This window comes from Loxodonta africana, chromosome 2 (assembly GCF_030014295.1).
Source record: "Loxodonta africana isolate mLoxAfr1 chromosome 2, mLoxAfr1.hap2, whole genome shotgun sequence".
NCBI classification, from domain to species: domain Eukaryota; kingdom Metazoa; phylum Chordata; class Mammalia; order Proboscidea; family Elephantidae; genus Loxodonta; species Loxodonta africana.
The window spans coordinates 187,685,704-187,702,408 of NC_087343.1; the positions used below are offsets into that span (position 1 = coordinate 187,685,704).

The 16,705-nt window shown below is 41.8% G+C and overlaps 1 protein-coding gene across 3 annotated transcripts in view; it reads left to right on the plus strand.

Moving 5' to 3' along the window:
* The window catches only part of DOCK2 (dedicator of cytokinesis 2), a 558,619-nt gene that overhangs the window by 245,743 nt on the left and 296,171 nt on the right, over window positions 1-16,705 (plus strand). For all 3 annotated transcript variants that reach the window (XM_010592406.3, XM_064279098.1, XM_023551366.2), the window contains one exon: window positions 14,999-15,094. In XM_010592406.3, the coding sequence (XP_010590708.1) occupies window positions 14,999-15,094 (96 nt within the window). The remainder of the gene's footprint in view (window positions 1-14,998; window positions 15,095-16,705) is intronic.

Sequence of the window (16,705 nt, forward strand, 5' to 3'; positions counted from 1 at the left end):
TTTGACTGGTGAATAGCAGATTGGCAGGTGACCAAGGGGAAAAGAAGATCCCAGGTATAGGGTAAAACATGCACTAAAAGACATTCTGGTTGCTGTTTTTGGGGAGGAAGAGCTGACCAAGCCTGACCGGGATAGTGTTTGGGAGAAACAGAAGCTCACCAAATCCAAAGGACAGAGCTCTTTCATGGAGCTGCCTGTAGTCAAAGGCTCAGGTGTGGAAAATGCTGCTTCATAAGCACTTAGGTCTTTGAACAGGTTCATTCCAGTTCCACCGCCTGCTGAGAATTTGCATTTCCATCCCAGATATACTGAATTAGAATCTACACTTTAACAAGACCCACAGGTGATTCTTATGTATCATCTGGGGAACTTGTTAAAATGTAGATTGTGATTTAGTATGCATGCGGTGGAAATGCAAATTCTCAACAGGGGTTCACACTGGAATGAACCAGTTCAAAGCCCTGTGAGCACATCATGATGTTAGGGAAATTGTAATTGGAATTCTAGGGAGCAAGTTGGAATCCAAGAGAGGTCAATCTGACTCAGTGTGAAGGAGACTTGAAGTAGGCCCAGAGAAAGGGGTTGGTAGGAAGAATATATAAACAGTTACCAGTTGCCTTCGAGTTGGCCCTGACTCCTGGAGAACTCATGTGTATCAGACCAGAACTGTGCTCCATATGTTTTTCAGTGGCTGATTTTTCAAAAGTAGATCACGAGGCCTTTTTTCCAAGGCATCTCTGGGTGCACTCAAACCTCCAGTCTTTCTGTTACCAGCCAAGCATGTTAACAATTCGTACCACCCTGGAGGATCCTATGTAAAGATTAGTTATGTGTTATTAGGTTATCCTTTTTTTATAGCAAAGCACTTTAGAGCTTATCAGGTGTATACTTCTGGCTAGCACTGACAGCATCTCCCTCAGGAATCTTCCCAGACTCCTCTTGTCTGGGTTATTTGTCCCTTCCCTGTGCCTCCTCAGTGCTCTGTGATAACACTGTCTTGGCCCTTTCCTCACTGGGTGGTTTCTCTCTAGTCGTACATCCCCATCAGCCTGTAACCTCTTAAAGGCAGGGGCTGGGTTTCCTCTGTTCTCTTATATTCCCAGCAAGGAGCCCTGGTGGCACAATGGTTAAAGAGCTTGGCTGCTAACCAAAAGGTCAGTGGTTTGAACCCATCAGCTGCTCTGCCTGTGAGAGAAAGATGTGGCAGTCTGCTTCTGTAAAGATTTATAGTTTTAGAAACCCTATGAGGCAGTTCTACTCTGTTTTATAGGGTTGCTGTGAGTTGGAATTGACTAGATGGCAATGAGTTTGGTATTTTTTTGTTTTGTTTTGTTTTGTTATATGCCTAGCACCCAGGACAGAGCATGATACAGAGTGAGTCAATGGTACTCAATCCTGGCTGTGTATCAGAATTACATGAAGAGCTTTCAAAAAATAACAATGCCTTCCCAGGTCTTACCTCTAGAGATTTAGAGTTAGCCTGGCATTGAACCTGGGCATTAATATATTTATATTTTTAGACATTCCCCAGGTTATTATAAAAGTGCAGCCACAGTTAGGAAACATTGAAGTAGATGCTCAGAGAATGTTTCTTGAAATATTGAATGCTGTCTTGGCCATCTGATATTTGCTAGGGCAGGAGGTTGGAGAGGAGCAAGCAGCTTGATGTTTTGGCAGCTTCCCAGGGATCTAAATTCATCCCAGAACCAGGAACACTGGGAACAGAAGACAACTTCTAGATGCTATACACTTATCTGAAAGAAACCCCAATGTCCTGCCAGGAATAAGCACATGGATTTGGTTCATGATGAATTGCTTATACTCATCAACTATGCTGGGCTCTTACTGGATGAGAATATAAAGAGGCTAAGCCTTGAAAGGAAAGTTTTTCCTACTTGCAGCTTGTCAGAGATACATCAGAGCCATGAATCGAAAGTGGAGGCACTGAATGTACTATGGAGACTGGAAGGTGAGGTGGCCATCTTATTTTCATACAGAGAAGCCACCAGAAACCATGGATCCTGTTGGAAATTTTGGAATAAATTGGGAAAAATAAACTAGCTCTTTCTCTCCCAGATCTATTGTAAGTGTAAATATTGGTCAGGGAGAGATAGTGGTGGAGGAGGGAGCACACCACTTACTTTTCAGAAAGGGTTGAGTGGGGATATGGTAAGTATTATAAATGTAATGGGACTTTTAAAATACGCTAAAATCATCAGTCACAATTAGGAAAGAGTGGGAAAAGTCCTACATACGTTATTAAAATTAAACAGAGACATACAAACACATACTTGATGTGGATAGGGGAGAGAGAAAGAGAGAGATGGACGGAGTAGGTGGAGGAAGAGGAGGAGAAGGAGAAAACACTCAATACTTTCTCTTAGAAGAGGTTGGACAAGAATAATCAGGATCTCAAGATGAGGAGAAAGACTTATTCTAGTAGGCAGTGATTTTATCAGCACCATGGAGAGGGGCATAAATTCTCTATTGCTTGTTTTTTATAGAGATGAATTTCTTGAGAGGGTTTTAATTATATCCAATCTGAGCTGAGAAAACAGCATTGATGTCTGTGAAGCCACACACTTAGATCAGAGGATACACATTCATTCCTCAGATTTATTGGTCTTTTCTGGCCAATTCTCCTACATTTAAGAGCACCCTACTTCTTTAGTCCTTTCCTGGTAAAGGAAGAGAGGTTCAAGGGTAAGATTTCACAGCCTCCTGTTGCTGGTAATTTCTCTGAAGTTTCTGGTATAATTGATCCCTAAGCAGACTGGTCAGTGAGAGCAGGCTCTGAATTCTGTCTGAGGCACAGAATGCTGGGATGTTCCTTGAGACCGGGCTCTCAAGCTTGGTTTTGTGCCTGCCTGACTTGGGAGAAATCGGGGGCGGGAGGGGGGGGTAAGAAACATTCCAGTTTAACAAATGAGGATGATGGAATTTTGATTTTAGAATATCCTGTTGAAACTACACCAGTCAGCCCAATGCGTATGTTTTTTCTCTAGATGATGGCAGAGTGATTAGGAGCATTTTCCCTATGGGAAGGAGGATGGAAGATTGTGTATACTTTTTGATCCCTCTCCACCACTATCTAAGAACCTCTTAATCTTTTGTGTGAGATCAAGTTGTGTTGCCAGTACAGTGGACAGAGAAGCTTCCAGATTCTCCATTAGAGTTCCATTCCTTCATCTAGGAATCTCTCCTTATGCTCTCTGACAGTTACCTGATACCTTCTTATTAACTTTAATTAATTAATTAAATCTACATCCACTTAATAGAAACATGGTGACTACCTATTCTGTGCCAGGTATTTGTGCTAGGTGTTGAACCTAAATTGATGATACAGATACAATCCCCTATCTTCAAGGAAGTCATATATGATTCACAATCTTCTTTTTCAACAGTGCAAGCGGAGCGGGGGGTAGGGGTTGGGGGGAGTGAGTCAGGGAGCAGGAGTGGATGTATGATGACCCCTATCTCAGAGGAGCTTATAGCCTAATCTGTTAATGCTCTTGGTCAGGGCTACATTTTAACAGGAGAAAGCCAGCCTTAAGTCAAAGGATGGCATTCTATCCATGGCATTTCAAATATTAGTAGGTAGGTGGAGGTATATTTGGGAAATCATTTGTGGTGAGAGGCAATCATGCTGATTCTTACAGTCATCTATCTAAGTAGTCACCATTCAGACCTTTCTGATCAGCAGAGTTGAGCAGGGTGACTATCTAGAGTTTAAATTTTTCTCATTCAAACAAAGGAATCTTGACATTTTAATTTGCCCATGTGATAATTTTGAAGATGAGTGTATACTTTCTGTTAAGTTTTTTGAAATATTAAAAATCATTCCCGGAGCCCTATTTCTACAATGGAAACCTTGAAGGAGCCCATTGCTGCAGGGCCATTTGATCCTTGAGTACAATTTGCACTTATGCATTAGCGGTTCACACTTCAGGGCAGTGAGGGCACACAACCCAGGGCCTATGGTGTATTGGCTCCAAATGGTTAATTGAAACTAAAATATCAAACAAAAATGCAAAATTGAGATTAATATTTGCATAAGTAACTGTTTGCATAATGAACAGTATGTCAGCTAGTCAACTACAACTCAACTTTAGGAGTTTGTTGTTTTATTTTCCTTTTTAATATCTTTGACACCTGATGTGAGGTGCAGTCTTGAATAGTAAGATTATCTAGGGTCTGCTCCTTTGCCCAAAGAGCTACGAGAAAGGAGGCTGAGCAGTGTAATCTAGGGACTCGAAAGCAGATGGGCTTGCTTTTCTTCCTGGGAAACACCTGATAAGAACTCATGAGCCTTGTAATCAAGCCAACATGGATTCAAATCCAGCTCCACTGACTCTGGACAAGTTACATAAACCTCTGAGTTTCCTCCTTTGTAACATGGAGAAAATCAGTGTAGTAGCTTTCTAAGGTTATTCCGTAAATTAAATGGTATAGTGCATGTAGGAACCCTATGGTGCAGCTCTACTGTGTCCTACAGGGTCGCTGTGAGTAGGAATCAACTCGGCAGCAATGCGTATACCCAAAACCAAACCCATTGCCATTGAGTCAATTCTGACCCACAGCGACCCTATCAGACAGAGTAGAACTGCCCTATAGAGTTTCCAAGGAGTGGCTGGTGGATTCCAACTACCGACCTTTTAGTTAGCAGCCGAGCTCTTAAGTGCCTGGCATATATTAAGTGGTTAGTGAAAATTAGATGATGGTAGTAATTAGTATAAGCCTTATTTTACATTTAAAATGGGGTAATACTTATTTTGTGAGGACACATTAGGGTAATAAATACAAAGTATACAGCTCATTGCCTGGCAAGTAGTAAGAATTCAACAAATGTTAGTTCCATTCTTTATCCATTTGTCACTGCACAATCCCATAAAGTCCTCCGATTTTGAAGAACAAGACATAAAAGTAGAGCATCTCAGAGGCAGGTGGACTCTTAGACCTTGGGAGGTTTAGTTTTTTCAGCAGGTGGGAGGTTCCCGTGTACGTTAATAAAAGCCCTCACCAAGCGCCTTACAGAATCTGTATAAAAGCAGCATTTTTCTCGAAGCACAATGAAAATTTTTTGTTGTTGTTGGAGGCCATAGTTTTGTTATGATTTTCCCTGATTGCTGGAAAGTACATTTTTTTCACCTGCCAGGAAATGGAAGTTAAAAGCATTTGATAAATGGAATAAAATGTTTCATAATTGTGCCTTAAAAAAATTTTTTTTTTAACCCATGCTACTTTGTAGTGCTTTGCTGTCAGTTTCATAATGCTGAGGACAGCACCGCAGCTTGGGAGCACCAGGGTTGCATCTGCAGCCCCAGCGAGGGTGGGCGGTGTCAGGGAGGGAAAGCCCAGGCCCCCAGCAGTCCACCTGAAACACAGGCTGCCTGCAGCACACCAGCAGCCTTTGATGTATCCAGCCAGTCCCCTCTGAATATGATCCCTTGTGTTGGTAGACCACCTTTCATTTCTTTTCCCAATTGGGGCGTAATTTTATTTTCTTTAAGATCATACATGATTATTGTAAAAATGTCCAACCAACTGTAGCAAGTAAAATTATCTCTGTAATCTCACATGTCTTCCCCCACCTCCCAGTGATACCATTTATTAATGGTTTGCCAGATATATTCCCAGACTTCTTGGACATAGTAAAATATTTCCCAAAAACATTAATGGGATTATATTATACGTGGCACTCTGTCATCTTCTTTCTCTGAACATATTAAGGATATCTTTCAGGTTCATGACACGTCTACCTTACCCTCTTCCATTGTGTGAACGTACTATCATTTATATAATAAGATTTCTGATTTCGTGACATTTATCTTGCTTCCTACATTTGGGTATTATAAAATGTCTTCCCATAAACAGCTGTGAACACATGTATCTTAGAGTATTTGTCTTATCGTTTTCTTTGGTCAGATTTACAGAGCGATTTACCAAATACAAAGAGCTGCTGCATCTGTTCATTTAGGGGTTCTAGGAGACAGAGGCAGGGGCAGTTACAAATGTGGATTCTAGAGTCAGGCAGGCCTGGGTTGGAACTGGGATCTGCATGTACATGGAGTGTGGCCAAGGCCAGAGCCTCAGTTTCCTCATCTGTAAATTTGGGAGAATAGAATTACCTTCCTCGCTTTATAGGTGCTTATAAGATTCCTTAAGTTAATTCATGTAAAGTACTTAGAAGAGTTTGCAGCACATAGTAAAAGCTTGAGCAATATTAGTGCTTGGTATTGGTACTAGCTATAGATTCTCAAAAACATTTCTGATATTGTGGGTACCATTATGCCCATTATACAGAAGAAGAAAATGAGGCTCAGAGAGGTAAGGCTGGTCAAGGTCAGTGACAGGGAACTATCAAAGGTAATGGCAATGCCATTATCTCTGTGTAAGAAAAGGCTCTGTATTGGCAGAGGACTTGGCCCAGTGGTTAAAGAGATTGACTGCTAACCTGAAGGCTGGCAGTTTGAAAATACCTGTGACTCCATGGGAGAAAGGTGTGGCAGTATGCCCCTGTAGAGATTTATAGCCTTGGAAACCCTATGGGGTTGCTATGAGTCAGAACTGACTCAACAGCATTGAGTTTGGGCTTGGTTTTTTGGGTTTCATAATACTGAAAAAAAAAAAAAAAAAAACCAGAGAAGCTATGAAGGGGCTAAAGCACCACCTCTCCAGGCATCACTACTACATCCCACACCCTGTTAAGAGTACAGAACTTAGAACGAGACCGAACTCAGCTGACATTCTGGCTTGGCTACCTCAGAGTGGATTAACCTTGGACAAGTTACTAAACCTCTCTCATCCTCATGCTTTACATATGGGCGTTCTCTGGAGTTCCATAAAAGATTGAATTAGATTATAGATGTAAGGTCTGTGTGCACAGTTTCTTACATTGTCAAAAATGGTTAGGTAACAGCAATGTCAGAATTAGAACCCATGGCTTCTTTTCCTTTTTGCTATATCATACTGCCACTGCCTGAAACACTCCCCTTTTTAAAGAAGGTATAAAGTCCCTGGATGGTGCAAATGGCTAAGGCACTTGGCTGACAACTGAAAGGTTGGAGGTTTGAGTCCACTGAGAGGCACCTTGGAAGAAAGGCCTAGTGGTCTACGTCCAAAAAATCAGCTACTGAAAATGCTATAGAGCACAGCTCTACTCTGACACACGTAGGGTCGTCATGAGTTGGGGTTGACTTGATGATGACTGGGAGTAGAATCCAAAGTAAAAGATACTGATTGATAATAACATGAAGATGTGGCCCAACTCCCACCTAGGAAAAGGGGTATCTGTCTGCTCAAGAAGATAGCCTAACAGATATGAGAAATGATGGGGCGTAGCAAGGCCTCCCAGCTGACTTCACTGACCTCCTTACTCCTGCTTCCCTGAGTCTCTGGGCTGCCTTGGTTGCTTGCTTCACACGATGCAGTACTGGTTTGATAAGGTAAAGCCTTTCAGGACAGAATCTAGTTCAAACCGGAGGAAAGAAGACAGCCAGAACAAATTCTCGAACTCACATTCTAGGGGCCAAAGGGAGAGAAAGGGTGACTCTGCTTTAGATGATAGCTCTTACTATCTTTTGAGAGTTAGATATTTTATTTCTAGGTGAGTGTTTTTGGTACCTTCAGGATAAGAAAAAAAAAAAAACAGACAAAAAACTAGCCCACTGCTGTCAAGTCAGTTCTGACTCATAGCGACCTTATAGAATAGAGTAGAACTGCCCCCATAGGGTTGCCAAGGCTGTAATCTTCATGGAAGCAGACGGCCACGTCTTTCTCCCACTCTGACTGGTGTGTTAGAATCACTGACATCCAAGCACTTCAACCACTGTAGCACCAGGGCTTCTTTCAAGCTAAGAATGAAGTTTAAAAGACTTAGACGGGAATACCAGAGCAGGAAAAAATAATAGCAATCATAGCTTGCAGTTGTTTTCATTGTCAGAATATGCATTATTTCTTTTTCATTAAAAAAGAAAAAATAGGCCTTTAGATTTAACTGTGTAGCTGTGACCTTGTAATCTCCATCTCAGGGTTGAAAAGGCCTAAAAACAAAGCAGCTGGAAGGGCTGGAATCGTCCTTGGCATGAACACCAGCACCAAGGCTGCCCACATGGTAGAGTGGGGGAGCAGTTGGCCTGGTATTGTTCAGCACAACTGGATTTCCCTTCTGTCTCCCATAACATTACTTGTAGCTTGCCACTGGTTACATGGTCCTGGGCAAACCTCTTCTTAAAACTCATGTTTTCTCTTTACATAAAATTAGGGTTTATACCAAGACTGTTCTCAAAATTTCAGACATTTGCATAACACAGCCACATTTTTTATTTATCACTATCATATGTGCTTCAAAATTTTTTCATTAAATTCACTCATTAATATTTCAATGTGAAAACTTCAGGTAGAATCCCAGTAAAGATGGGTGGTTGAACACAGGGATATATTTTTGCTCCCTAATTGAAGACCCACTGAAAAAGGAAGTAAAGGAATATTTTTAAAAGGAAAGTAGAAATCCTATGAAAGAGTGATAAAGGACTTAGCAGAACTGAGAAAACCGAGTCACGGGCCAGGTGTGGGGAAAGCTGAGAACCAATTCAATCTAAAGCAAAGATTCCCCCAAAAGTTTTAGGAATTGGTAGCACCAGGTACCCCTGGAGGTGGGGCTGAAGGACAGGCACTCACAAAAGGAGGATTAATGGAAAGTCTGTTTAAGAAGCAGCCTGACTCCACGCGGCTGAGTCAGTGGAGAGTTATTCTATAAAGAGGATAAAGCAGAGGTAGGACAAAGCCTAGCAGACACCAGACTCAAGTGTACTCAAAGCAAGCCTCAATAAAAGCTTTCATAGTGGAAGCTGAAATCTCTAGCCCTTTCCTCCCATCCAACATCTAGAGTGCTGGCAGCCAGGACTTAACCCTAGCCAGGAGATCAGAGAACTCTTATTTGAAGAATCTGACCAGCCCGAGAAGAAAGACTTGCATGTATAGGTATTTGAGTCTCTCCGAACTAAACGGGGAAATGATAGTCTGTTCAACAAATGGTGCTGGACGACTTGATCTCCACATGCGAGATTTTCACCATACTTGAAAATTAACTCAAAAGGGATCAGTGACCTAAATATAAGAACTAAAACTGTAAAACTCTTAGAAGAAAACATAGGGGTAAAGCTTCAAGACCTTGTTTTTTGACAATGGATTAGATATGACACCAAAAACATGATCAACAAAAGAAAAAATAGATAAACAGAACTTCTCAAAATTAAAGACTTGTGTGCATCAGAGGACTTTATCAAGAAAGTGAAGAGAGAACTTCACTATCCAGACTTTACTATCCAGAGTGTATAAAGAACGACTCAACAGTGACAACAAAAAAACTCAGTTAAAAAAATGAGCAAATGACTTGAATAGACATTTCTCCAAAGAAGATATACAAATGGTCAATAAGTACATGAAAAAATGCTCAAATTCATTAGTCATTTCACTCTGAAAGCTCCCAATACAGGAAGCTGTGTAGCAGAGTGTTATGGGATCAGACAGACCTGAGTTTGAACCCCAACTCTGCTAATCCAAGCTGTCTGACCTTGAGAAGTTATTTTTCCTGAGTTTCTTTTTTTAATTTATAAAACGTAACCCATTTGAATCTACCCAGTGACACCACGAAAGAACACCCTATGGAGTACAGTTCTATTCTGAAATACTTGGAGTTGCCATAAGTAGGAATTGACTTGACGGCAATGGTTTGGTTTGGTTTTTTGTTGGAGGTGATAAAATTATTTTGGATATGGGTAGAGGTGACGGTTGCACAGCACAGTGAATATGATTGTTGTTGGTTGCCATTGAGTCGATTCCAGCTCATAAATGTCACTGAATTGTAAACTTAAGACTGGTTGAAATAGCAATTTTTTTTTTTTTGCGGTATATATTTTACCACAGTGAAACTAAAAAGAGAGAGAGGGAGAGAGCCATGCCATCTTCATTTTGTTTTATTGCCAAATTTTATAAATTTTTCCTGCACACTTTCCATAAATATAACTAACTTTCAAAATTAATGCAATAAAAACAAAGTAATGTTATTGAGTTCTTACTAGATGCTGTTGTCTGCTGTCTGCTGTCTGCTGTCTGCTCCGACATGAGGACTCATCTCTTTGTTAAAAAAAAAAAGATTTTAGCCTAAACTACAGAGGTGTTAAAGACACATTAGCCCCAAAGGGAGATTTTTCTGCTTGGTATGATAAGTAGCACTGAAAGAAAAATGACTAAAGGGAATGCCTTTTACAAAATTTGTTTCAGTGTTGTGAAATGTTGTTGATCGACTGTGTATTATCACTAAAAATCATCTCATGTGTGGTGTATTCTGTTGTTGTTCTGTGACCACCGTGGGAGATCTGTAGTTTTGGATTCTATTCCAGAAAGCCCTAGGGCCTTTATGGGGCACAGGGTGAGCCAAGAAGCCAGGGATGGCTTCCCATCCAACCCTCCTTTTCCAGCTGTTCTGTAGGGTCGCTATGAGTCAGCATTGACTCGATGGCAACAGTTTTTTCTTTTATTCTACTGTCTTATGGATTGGGTTTAAGCTTGCAATTTCATTTAAATAAAGGACTCCAAGTCCCTTTCAGATCTCACAGCCTATAATTATTAAAAGAAAAAAATCACTACAATTTGCAGTGTGTTTAGGTTGGATGGATTAATTTCTTTGCCAGGGCCATAATAGGAAGACTGATTTTGTCATTTCAATTACAAGCCACTGTTTAGTTTGAGCCTGGAAGAACACTTTCCAAGTGTTTCCCTCCACTTGCCTGGCACTGGAGCAATTAACAGTATGTGATTTGTAGCTGCACTTTTACTGCTTAGCACAGGTTTATCATCTTGAAAGTTTTCCATTTGCATAGATGCTATACATTCTTTGGGTGACATTTCCACATCGCCCAGAGCTTAGATTATGCGTTGCCTTGTGCTTCACTTTCTGCTACATACTGGAAACCCACAAGCCCTGCCGGGGATGCTGATGCAGACCCAGGGGAATATGAGTTGCAGCCACCATTTATTGAGAGCTTACTATGTGCCAGTGTTTACTATCGAGGGCTTTACCTGCATTGCCTTATTCATTCCTCAAAGGATACTTTGAGGTTTGTATTGTTTGTTACATTTTATAAAGAAAGAAACTATAACTCAGGAAAAGTGACTTCTCTAGGTCATGCAGCTTGAGTTAGCAGAGTTGGAATTCACACTCAGGTCTGTTTGATCCCAACACACACTGCTACCCAGCCTCCTCTCTTGGGAGCCTTCAAGAGTGAAATGAATTGACTTTGACAGCTTTCTGCTTTTAAATACCAAACTTCCCAAGCAGTCTAATTGCTGCTCTTTGGACTAAGAAGGAATGGCTATTTAAAAGAAGCAGGAGGCAGGAGGTCAAGAGAAAAGGGGATTTTAATATTTTTATTTATAAAGGAAGAGATGTAATCCTGGGGCGGGGGGGTGGATAACATCAAATGGAAACCATTACATAAATTTGCAGTGAGTCTAGGTTGATTAAATTGCAAAGGAATGCAGAGAAGATAAGGGAATAATGAATACATTACACTGAAGATTTACTAAAAGGGAAAGATCAGAAGTCACTGAAGGTTTGATTAGTAGTTGGCCCAATTGATGGCAGAGTCTGTCCATAATGACAGTTGAGAAGGAGGCTGACGAGGTCCCAAAGCAAGGACCAGAGATCTGTATTTGTGTTCCAATCTCCCTGAGGGAGTTTGGGCAAGGAGTAGGCTTTGGAGTCAAACTGATAAGCTTGAGTTCTTTTTCCCTGACTTCTTAGCTGGGTGATCCTGAACAAGTTACTTAACCTTTGGAAAAACAAGGAAGCTGAGTATTAATATTATCCATCCTGTTGTGAGATGTGATAAAGTGCTTAACTAGGGTACCAGGTATATAGGAAACACTCAGAAAATGTTAGCTATTATTGTTGTTTTTACCATTAACATTTCATTCTCATAATGCAAGAAAGATTGTTACTGTTAGTTGGTCTTGAGTCGATTCAGACCCCTGGAGACCCCATGTGTGCAGAAGAGAACTGCTCCATAGGGTTTTCTAGGCTGTGACCTTTTGGAAGCAGATCTTCAGGACTGTCTTTTGAGGAGGTGCCTTTGGATGGGTTCAAACCACCAACCTTTTGGCCGGTAGCCGAGCACTTAACGATTTGTGCCACCCAGGGACTCCTGAATCTAATAATTCAGCAAAAGAGTCTTGAAGGGATAAAGGAGGAGGAAATCAGGAGAGAGATTCTGTCGCAGCCAAGAAGTAAAGGGAGAGGGTATCCTCTGTCCATGAGCATCAGGAGAAAAAACACCACACACGGGGAGAGGGTTAGATGGTTGTCTTAGTCATCTAGTACTGCCATAACAGAAATACCACAAGTGGATGGCTTTAACAAAGAGAAATTTATTCTCTCACAGTCTAGTAGGTTTCAAGTCCAAATTCAGGGCGTCAGCTCCAGGGGAAGGCTTTCTGTCTCTGTCAGCTCTGGAGGAAGGTCCTTGTTCTCAATCTTCCCATGGTCAGGGAGCTTCTCAGGCGCAGGGACCCCGGGTCCAAAGGACACGCTCTGCTCCTGGTGCTGCTTTCTTGGTGGTATGAGGTTCCCAACTCTCTGCTTGCTTCCATTTCCTTTTATCTCTTGAAAGATAAAAGGTGGTGCAGGACACACCCCAGGGAAACTCCCTTTACCTTGGATCAGGGAGGTGTCTTGAGTAAGGGTGGTATTACAATCCCACCCTAATCCTCTCAACATAAAATTACAATCACGAAATGGAGGACAACAACACAATACTGGGAATCATGACCTAACCAAGTTGATACACACATTTTTTTGGGGGGGGGACATAATTCAATCCATGACAGTGATGGAGGAGCTCAAAGCTAGCAAGCGTCTGAGGCCTGGCTGCACTACCTGCCTCCTTGAAACATATGCCCTGAATGGATGTGCTGGTGACAGATACTCTTTTGGGGAGTTCTACAGAGCTGGAGAATCAGGGATTAGTCAAAGTGCAGAAGATGAGTCTGGGGCAGAGAGGAAAAGGAAGCTCTGGGTTATTAACCTTTGGATGCTGGTGATCATTGAAAAAGCATGCTGGGAAGAGAAGATTTTTTTTTTTTTTAGGTCATTTTTTCTTTTCCTTGCCCTCAGCCAACCGTGAATCTATTTTCCTTCCATTGGTTACTTTAAGAGACAAAACCTCAGCAGAATGCAGGCTATGCGTGAACGTGAATGGTCTGCTTTTTTAGCTGCCATTTCTTCAGCACCTTCTTTACATCAGGCTCTCATGAGGTCTTGGAGAGGCGAGACTGTACTTAAACCCACGCCTCCAGCTCCAAGGCTTCGCAGTGTGTTGTGCATCAGCATCACCCACATAAAACTGAGAAACTACTGATGCCCAGGCTCTAGTCAGACCTACAGAACTTTCTACAGTGGAAGATGACACGTGTATTTCTCCAAAATTGCACTCAGAACTTTTGTGTTCACATCAACTCTGAAAGAACCTTCTACAGTTTGTAGATGAGGAACTGGAGGCTCAGAGAGGTTAAGTGATAAATGGGGTCACACAGCTGTCAGGTGCAGAGTTGGAAGTCAGACACAGAGCTTCTAACCTAAAATCCCAGGACCTTCCCACTTGGTCATGACGACCCTCACAGGTATGCAGAAGTGAAACTCTGGCCTTAAGGCTGTACAAGTGAAAGGAGCTGAGAAGGTAGGTGAATATGCATGGAACCAAAAGTTCATAAAACATCAGCATGTCCTACTGAAGTTTCAGGGACCTGTATTTAAAGGGACTCTTGTTGTTGTTAGTTGCCGTTGAGTCAGTTCCAACTCATGACAGCGCCATGTGTGCAGAGTAGAACTGTGCTCCGTAGGGTTTTCAGGGCTGTGATCCTTTGGAAGCAGATCACCAGGCCCATCTTCTGAAGTGCCTCTATAATCTGGTCACCATGGATGTCCCCCTCTGTTAGTTTCCTAGGACAGCCTAAACAAAGTATCACAAACTGCCTGGCTTAAAACAACAGAAATTTATTCTTTCATAGTCCTGAAGACTAGAAGTCCAAATCCAAAAGGCTGTAGGGGAAGATTCTTCCTTGTCTCTTCCAGCTCCTGGTAGGCCCAGGCGTTCCTTGGCCATCTTCCCTCTGTGTCTGTGTGTCTCCGTTTTCTCGTTTTGTAAGGACACCCATCGTAAGGAGAGTAGGCCTCACCCTGCTCTAGTATCACCTTGTGTTAACTAATCACATCCCTAGTGAACCTATTTCCAAGTAAGTCCACATTCTGAAGTTCTGGCTGTTAGGACTTCAACATATCTTTTTTTGAGGTCATGATTCAACCCATCGATGTGTTCAAAGTAAATAATATAGCTTCTGCTACATAGGCACCCTCATAGTTACAGCTTCTAACCCCTGTCCCTGGGCTCCAGAAACACTGCCTCTTCTCTTTGTCCCTACAGCCTAGGGGTTATTTATAATGGCTTCCCCACTGTTGCTAACTCTAGGTTACCCAATTATCTTTTGTTTGGTGTATCAGCTTCTTGATCACTTGAATAACCAATTCACTATATTCAATGTCCTCCTTATTAACGTTTATATCCTGAATGTTACACAGATGAAGAAACTAAGGTTTAGAGAGGTTAATTAAGTAACTTAGCCAATGTAGCATAATTAATTGTTGTCAGAGCTAGGATTCTAAATCAAAAGTTTCTGATTCCAGAGCCTAAAACCTTAATCACCAACTTATAACATGATTAGTGGAATTCCTGGTATCCAATGCCAGGTGCTGATGGTGTTGGAGATATGATGATGGTGATAATGATGATGATAATGGTGGAGATAATGGTACTAGTGTTGTGGTTGGGGGTAGAGATGGTGTTGGTGGTCACCATGTCTGATCACTATGGTTATGTCCTTTGAAAGAGTTGTACAGGCACAGTGTCCTGGTTGTCACATGGATTCTCCAACTGTGTTACAGGCCTTCACTTACCAGCACATCCAAGAGATCATGGTCCAGCTGCTTCGCACAGTGAACCGGACGGTCATCACAATGGGCCGGGATCACCTTCTGATTGTGAGTAGACCCTTTCCTCTTGCCAAATGTTTTAAACTCTTCAGGGTCAAGAATGGAGGTTCTGGAAGACCAAATCATATCGATAACCAGCGCCGATGGTTGCTTTGTTTTGGAGTTCAGGGGTCCCACTTTTTCCCATCCAAGTTGGGAGAACATGAGAGTTACTCAGATTGCTGAAATGAAACAAGACTTGGGACTTCTCTACCAAGTTGAGTGTACCAGCAGAGGTGGAATGTTACTGGTAAAAATGGAGCCATGAGAGAAGCTTTTCGTAAGTGGACAAGGCACAGTGTTCCAGATGCAAGCCCACCGGGAATCTTTCCTTTTGACTTGGAGTCAAGTCGTGCCTAGTCTTAGGGTCCTGTGAGTTTGGTTCCCTAAGTAGCTTCATTGAGCGTTCGCTCTGCCATAGATGCCAGCTAATACAAGGTGTCTGCTAAATTTTGGGTTATTTTTCTGTGCAAACTCTATGTCCTGGGGCTCAGGAGGTCCCTGACCCATAGTCTGATTATTTCCCCTTTCCAGACTCAGAGTTCATCTCTAACATCATAACCTCTGCTCATCTTGCTTTAAACCGAGGGCCAAATATGCAAGTGATTACAGGAGCCAGCCACCATCATAAGAGTACATGCAACCATATAACTCCTCTGCTCAGATTCACTCAGAGTAAAATCGAAACCTTTGCCCACGCTGCTCCTCACACACATAAAACATGATTCCATTTGCTATTCCTTTGGCCCGGTCTGTCTTTCCCTCAAGTGTCTATGGGCTTGTGCCCTTATTTTAATCAGATCTTGGCCCATGTATCACCTTATCAGAGAGGCTTTCTCTGCCTCAGCCACCCTATCTGAAATACCTGGTAACTTTTCATCTTTTTTACACTCTCTACTCCTGTCTTATTTTCTCAGCACCTGAAATGTGTATCAGTTTATTTGTTTGTGTCCTAGCTCTCCCTTTGAGAATAGGAGATCCAGGAGAATAAGGATTTTTTTTGTTTCCTGTTTTGTTCATGGCTGTATCTTCAGGGTCTGCAACAGTGCCTGGAACACAGTAGGTGCTCAATAAACACTTGTTGAATGAATGAGTGAAGTGTACCAGGCGGGGAGTCTATAGTCTAAAGAAGACAAATCCTACTCAGCTGTAACTGACGATGCCATGTAGGATTGGACCACATAGTTGCCAAAACTCTCAATTTCTCAAGAGACACTGAAAATCCCACACTTTACGTGAAATGTCCTGATATTTAAGTATTGGTAAGTAATTAAAAAAAAAAAGTTTTTAAACACCGATATGCAAATAGTTTGATTTAGCTTTTGGGAAGCCAGTCTGGTGTCTCTGCTTTAAACTTTGCCATGAGAACCGGGTTTGGGGGTATTGAATGGCCAGGTACGATAGCCCCCTCCAAAGATACAAACATAAGGTATTGAATATTGTTCTTATACTAGCTGGGGAAGTATGTAATCCCTAGAAACAACTGCGTATAAAGATCTTCTTTTTACCCCTTTGGTTCTGTTCTATGTATACCTCCTGAAATATGTTTTGTTGTTGTAAGTTGCCGTTGACTTGGCTCTGACTTGTGACAACCTTATGGATAAGAGAAGGAAATGTTGT